The sequence below is a fragment of the Arachis hypogaea genome, chromosome 10, assembly GCF_003086295.3.
Source record: "Arachis hypogaea cultivar Tifrunner chromosome 10, arahy.Tifrunner.gnm2.J5K5, whole genome shotgun sequence".
NCBI lineage: Eukaryota > Viridiplantae > Streptophyta > Magnoliopsida > Fabales > Fabaceae > Arachis > Arachis hypogaea.
Genome location: NC_092045.1, coordinates 117046270 through 117053150, shown reverse-complemented (window position 1 = coordinate 117053150; position 6881 = coordinate 117046270). Strand labels below are relative to the sequence as shown.

Sequence of the window (6881 nt, the reverse complement as noted above, 5' to 3'; positions counted from 1 at the left end):
TTTGAATATTTTTTATTATATTTTAGATATTTTTTATTAGGTTTTGAATATTTTTTTGACGATAATTTTAGATATTTGTTTTTATTTGGTTTTAGATATTTTTTTATATTTTGAATGTTTTTTATTTAATTTAAATGTTTTTTTATGATAATTTAAATTTATATATTTTTTTAAAAAAATTACTAATTAGTTATAATTGGCGGTATCTCTTGTTAGGGGTGTCAACGGGACGAGTAGGAGCGGGTTTTTGCTCTACCCGACCCTGGCCCGCTCAACAAAAACTCGCATCGAACCCGCCCCACTTCTATCCGTGGGTAGTAAAATGTTAAACCCTAATCTGCCCCTGTGAGTACCCGCCCTGCCCCTACCCGCCCCAATAATTATTAAATCCAAAAAATAAAATAAAATTTTAAAAATTATATAACCATTATTTACATTCATAACATAAATTAAAGTAAAAATTAAAATATAATACAATATTATTAATCATTTTACTAATTATTTTATATATATTACATATATTATATATTAAAAATATATATATCGGGGCGGATAGGGACGGGTTTAACCGAAACCCGACCCGACCCACCCCACACAAGAACCCGCCCCGCTAAAACCCGCCCCGGTGCCGGTGCGGATAATTACTCGCTCCGAACGGATAAAGACGGGATGGGTACCCGCAGATTCGGATAGTATTGCCACTCCTATCTCTTATTGATTATCTAGCACAGTTAGTCATAGATATCGCCGGAGCTAATAGTCTCCTTTTCCCATCTATTTCTAATTTAGCAGGAATCTTTTTCCCTTTTCTAAGAGTTTTTTCGCTTTAAATTAGTACGAAAAGCAATGTCTCTAGATCTGCTTAATATGAATGCCAATCATTATTCATTACAGGGAATGGATGTGCCTAAGAATGTTTCATACTAATACACTCTTATTATGGGTTCCAATGTAAATAAATCTAGTTTTCATCATACATAGTTACATACATAAACTTGGAATCCCAAGTACGACGACCAATTCTGGATCATGGGAAATCCTTTATATATTATTTGTTCTACCTACCTCTATATAGTTAAATAAAATACTATTAAATTAAGGGTTGCGCCTTTGCCTTAAATCGGGTAAAATACTAAAATGTGTTATATATGGAGAGCAACCACAAACAAATATATGTTTTACAATCTTTGGCGCTTATAACTAAATTTATTTTTAACTAGACTATATTAGGTGATTAAATTAACCAACGTTACTCCACAATAGTAAGTAAAATATACATCCATTTTAGTTAATAATACTGTATACTATAAATGAGGATTTTTAAAACAAGTTGTATATATGTTTAAAGGACACCCTAAAATAACACAATGGCTAATACGATAAAAGTAAATAATAATAATAAATAAATAAAAAAGATCTAAAGATGGATTATACCAAGGTAGGTTGTCCATTTTGGCGCGCCCTATCATGGCCTCATTCTGGAAGTTATATTTGGCCCATCACTTTTGCAATTTTATATGGCCTTTCAATCCCTTTTCATTCTTAGCGAAAACTCACGAAAGTACCATCTTGATCCTGGTAACTAATATATCTCGAAAGGTAACATCATCATCTTCTTCATATACACCCCATTGCTGGGATCCATTTGGCTGCACCTTCGATCATAAAGCCTATGAATAATATGATAATGACAAAATTTTGATGACTTAATAATTACTCTCTTGTTTTTCCAAACAATGCGGCATCCTTAATGTTAAACTTGATATCTTTATTTGAGTAAGCTTACAAGATCAAAGTAATGATATGATGTTTGGCAATTCAGATGCAAGTTATAAAGGAGGTGGTAAGTCTTAAGCTATTGAGAAGGTGGATTTGATTTAGAAGGCAGAGGTGTTGAAAGAAGTAGTAAGAGGCAGAGGAAGATGATGCGTGTTTGGGAAGACGGGGAAGTAAGCGGAGAAGAAGTGGAAGCGGTTAAAGGGCTTCGGAGAGCACTGATAGAGGAAGGTCTTTTGCCTTCAAAACACGATGACGAGCACATGATGCTGAGATTCCTTCGAGCGAGGAAGCTGGATGTGGAGAAAACAAAGCAGATGTGGGCAAACATGCTTGAATGGAGGAGGGAGTTCGGAGTAGAGAGCATAATGGAGGATTTCGAGTTCAATGAGATTCATGAGGTTCTCAAACACTATCCGCAGGGGCACCATGGAGTTGACAAGGATGGAAGACCGGTGTACATAGAGAGAGTGGGTCAGGTTGACTCCAACAAGCTTATGCAGGTCACGACTCTTGACCGTTACATCAGGTATCAGGTAAAGGAGTTCGAGAGGGCCAACCATCTCAAATTCCCTGCTTGCTCTGTTGCTGCCGGAAAGCACATTGGACAGAGCACTGTCATCTTGGATGTTCAAGACGTGGGGCTTAAGAACATGAACAAAGCTGCTAGGGACCTCATCAATCGCCTCCAGAAGATCACTGCTGACTACTATCCTGAGACCTTGCATCGTATGTTCATCATCAATGCTGGTCCTGGTTTCCGGATCTTGTGGAACACTGTTAAGACCTTCCTTGATCCTAAGACCGCCTCCAAAATCCACGTCTTCGGTAACAACTACCAGAGCAAGTTGCTTGAAATCATTGATGCCAGGTACCTACCTACCTACATACGTACTAATTAATTCAGTTTCTTACGAGAAAGTCTAGAAGGACAGCAATTTCATTAAAATTTGCCAACACTTAATTATCAAAAGAAAAACGAGTAATCTTATACTATTAAAAACATTAATGATGACTAATTAATAGCTACAAATCACAAAAACTGCTATTTCTTATTTCGCTCGCTCTGCTCTTTCTAAGTTGCCTATATATATCATCCTCGTCAGTGAACTTCCAGAATTCTTCGGCGGTACTTGCACATGTGCAGATAAAGGGGGCTGTATGCTTTCCGACAAGGGACCTTGGAATGACCCCGATATACTCTGCAAGGTACGCCCTAAGTATGTACGTGCATGCATGAATTACCATTAAAGATGAATAAGTAATTAATTGAGTGAGTTTGCTCAATTAGATGTATGACAATGAGGAGGAGAACAGTAGCTAGCTAGCTAGGATTGAGGAGGAAACAATATACAGATGAAACAGCAACATTCCAAGTGATGCATGAGGATGAGAGGCACACTTGAAGTTGAAGGAGAAAGCAGAGATGGATGAGAGGCATTGGATCGATCTATCAAAGGAGACAAATTAAAAGGATGGCCAATCACCCCATGCCCTAATTAAATGAAAAACGAATCAATCATGGTTGAGCGACACACACTTCAACTTGATTATTAAAGAGAACGAAGCCAATCAGAGAGATATACCAACAAGCTAAGGAAGCTATCTACACCACGCCGGCCCCACCACACCAAATTATATTATATGGATGGGATATATCGGGGTAGTTTTCAGAAACAAGCTTAGCTTATTAGCATCCTCCCATTCTCGTTCAATTCATCTCATATAATTTCTCCCCTTTATGCATATATTAATTATTTTCTATTAGCAAAATAACCATGTAAAGTTTGTATTCATAAGGATTACCTCTTTTTTATGGAAATATTACTTAAATAATGAACTAACTATCAAAATTAATGATCTTTTTAATTCATGTCAACACTTAATCAAAGCATATATTAATATGACTACTTATGTGAAAATGTCTTATAAAAATAAAACTAATTAAACCGTTTTGATATAATATATATTAACTTTTTAACTATTACTTTTACATAAAGATATTTACCGGATAATTAATTTGCTTTATATATAAATCTGCACCCAAGAAAACTTACTTTTTTTTTTTTTTTCTCACCAAGAAAATCTAATGATCATATAAAATGTACTAGATATAATAGAAGAAAGAGGGGGAGGGAATGAATGATATGAAGAGATAAAAGTTAAAGAAATCAATCTTATTTCTACTCAATAATTTGATATGTTGGGAAGTTACATGAAGAAATATCCCTTATGCCAAAGAATATCTTTGCATATAAGCTTGATCTGATAAGTCTTTTTTTTTTTAATCCTTATTTTTGTGAAAGTAGCAAGAATAAAAACTATATTGATCCCTATCTGAGAACAAAAGATTATTTAATGATTCGCTAATTAACTTCAAGGAGCAGCTTTGGAACTATTGTAAGCTGGTGGAACGGCATCATCAGGTATATACTTGTTCCAAAACCAGTGGGACTTCCAAACATAGTTCATTTCTTCAACAGGGACGTTTTTAGTCTCGGGTAACAAGAAGGCAATGAAAATGGTCATAACAAGCACCCAAGCACCAAAGAAGAAAAAGAGACCAAATTTCAAGTGGCAAAGCAAGCTAAGAAAGATTTGACCGATGCCAAAAGTAAAGAACATGTTCACTGCCACATTAATAGCTTGGCCTGCTGCGCGAATTTCAAGAGAACATATTTCGCTTGGTACCAACCAACCTAATGGCCCCCATGACCATGCAAATGCTGCAACGTATAAACATATAAACACCAACAGGATGTCTGCTTCTCCTTTGTTAAATGATCCTTGACCATTCAATCCAAACTTCAAACCGATCATGACTCCAACCACAATCTACAATCCATGCAATAGTAATCTTGCTTAGTCGCGTCATACATACATACATATAAAATTTTTTATATAAATTTATTTTTACCTGACAAACAAGCATCTGAATGCCACCTTCAAGAAATAATATTCTTCTTCCAAATTTGTCTACACAGAAAACAGAGACAAATGTAGCAAGAACATTAACACCTCCTGTGATAACTGCAGACATGAGCGAAGCATCATTGCCAAAACCCAAAATGGTAAAAAGTACTGGAGCATAAAACATAATGACATTAATTCCAGTAAGTTGTTGGAAGAACGGAATGAGAGAGCAGAAAGTGAGTTGTGGCCTATATCTGCGTCGTGTAATGTTCTTCCATGGGTTTTCCACCTTACTAGCTGCCTCACTTGCATCAACAAGATCTTGATATTCCTCATCAACATTGTTCGTGCCACGGACTTTCTGCAACATTGTCTTGGCTTTTACATGTTGTCCTCTTTCAATTAAAGAGTTTGGTGTTTCCTCTAAACAAAGAGACCCTACACACAGCAAAATTGCTGGCACAGCTCCAAGTCCCAAAGATACTCTCCATCCATTTTTATGCCTCGAGGTTGCATAATTGATGAGGTTTGCACCTAGGATTCCGAGTGTGATCATCATTTGAAACCCAATATTGAGTGCTCCTCTAATTTTAGCTGGAGCCATCTCAGACAAGTAAATCGGCACAGACTATTTTAACAAGAGATCATAAAAAACAATTATTAGTCTTAAAGAACTAAGTATTAATGCATGCGGATTAGAAAACTTTTATATTAATGATGTCGTTTCTTACCTGATTGTAATATCCGACACCAAAACCTAAAAATATTCGACCAATGATAAGCATTTCAACATTAATTGCGAAGCCATTCAACAGTGCTCCAATAAGAAAAAATAAGCCACCCAAAAACATAGATGGTTTGCGTCCGAACAATCTTGTGGTTGTGGCAGCAAAAAATGAAGCTATTAATGCCGCAAGATACAAAGAGGAGGTGAATAACGTGAGTAGCTGGTTGTCAAACTTGCAATATTGATTAGTACTAGAATCATCAAGCATTTGTTTATACACAGTGGGAAAAAATTTAACCAAAAATGGTTCCATAGATGTGACTCCTCCTGTGATACCAAGATCATACCCAAAAAGAAGGCCTCCCATGGCAGCAACGAAACATGTAATTAATACAAATGCTGTCACCTCTCCCTCGTAATGTCGTCCTCCAGTTTCAATGTGAGCTCCTCCTGCCATCTTTCAAACTTTAATTTTTCTTACTACAAAGATGTGATCGATTTTTTTCGCCTTTGTATGTAGTTTTAGTTTGCTAAAAAAACACTACAAATATTCTACTAAGTAATTAAGCTTCTGGCTCATTTTTTGATGGTCTCTTTTTTTTTTCTTCTTCTATATCTCACTGTTGTAGTAATAATGATAATTAATGGATAAACATGTTTAATTTATAGAGTATTACATTAGAAACAATCCACGATAAATTACTAAAAATATTTATAACTGACACTAAAAATAACTTTCAATTACTATCTGATTTTTCTATTTTAGCGATAAGTATCCACACACGTCATTTCATTCTTTAAGAAATTGTCAAACCTCTGAATATTTTATTAATGAACCGAGATGCTAGGATTTTTATCTTTTGACTAAAAACTGTTTTCAATACCATACATATGCACTAATAACTCTGTCATATGGTTCTAATCCGTGTTACGCAATTTCAGTTATGATATTGTTTCAACTAACATATTTATCGCTTTAATGTCGGGAGTACTCTAAAAATACAAGTACAAGTAATGCTAACTAGATAAAGAACATTGCCTATCATTGGAGTTTAATTTTAATTTGACATATTATCATCAGACGAAAGTATACATAGAGTGAAGTGGCAAATTTGTTAAAAATTTGTCCTTTACAAATTCTCTTTTTGCAATATCATTATTAGATACTTTAGATCTACAACTATACCTAATAAATATATTCACTTATATAATATGTTATTAGTTAAATATATTATAAAAAATATATAAATCAGTTTATTAAACAAATAAAAATAATTTTTTTTTCATTTTATAAGGATAATTTTATATGGAATCTTTCAAATTAAAAAATATTTTATTTTATCTCTACTTGATTCGTCCTAAAGTATATTATATAAAAAGAAATAGCACATGTTTTTAGATAGGGTAAAATGTAAATATAAATCAAGATGAAATCAAAATTACACTATTTACCGAAAATGAAAAA

General features: G+C 34.4%; 2 protein-coding genes across 2 annotated transcripts; one reads left to right on the top strand and one right to left on the bottom strand.

Annotated features, from left to right (window-relative positions):
• Positions 1–1774: 1774 nt before the first annotated feature.
• Positions 1775–3612, top strand: LOC112717177 (phosphatidylinositol/phosphatidylcholine transfer protein SFH10-like). The gene is made up of 3 exons (XM_025769279.3): positions 1775–2647; positions 2883–2985; positions 3068–3612. Exons 1-3 carry the CDS (start codon positions 1923–1925, stop codon positions 3098–3100), a joined length of 861 nt encoding a protein of 286 aa, XP_025625064.1. The 5' UTR covers positions 1775–1922; the 3' UTR covers positions 3101–3612.
• Positions 3613–3938: 326 nt separating this feature from the next.
• Positions 3939–6023, bottom strand: LOC112718393 (sugar transport protein 10-like). Its single transcript, XM_025770163.3, has 3 exons — positions 5421–6023; positions 4694–5317; positions 3939–4611 (listed from the first exon to the last, which is right to left on the bottom strand). The coding sequence occupies exons 1-3, from the start codon at positions 5871–5873 to the stop codon at positions 4153–4155; spliced, it is 1536 nt and encodes a 511-aa protein (XP_025625948.1). The 5' UTR covers positions 5874–6023; the 3' UTR covers positions 3939–4152.
• Between the last annotated feature and the right edge of the window lie 858 nt (positions 6024–6881).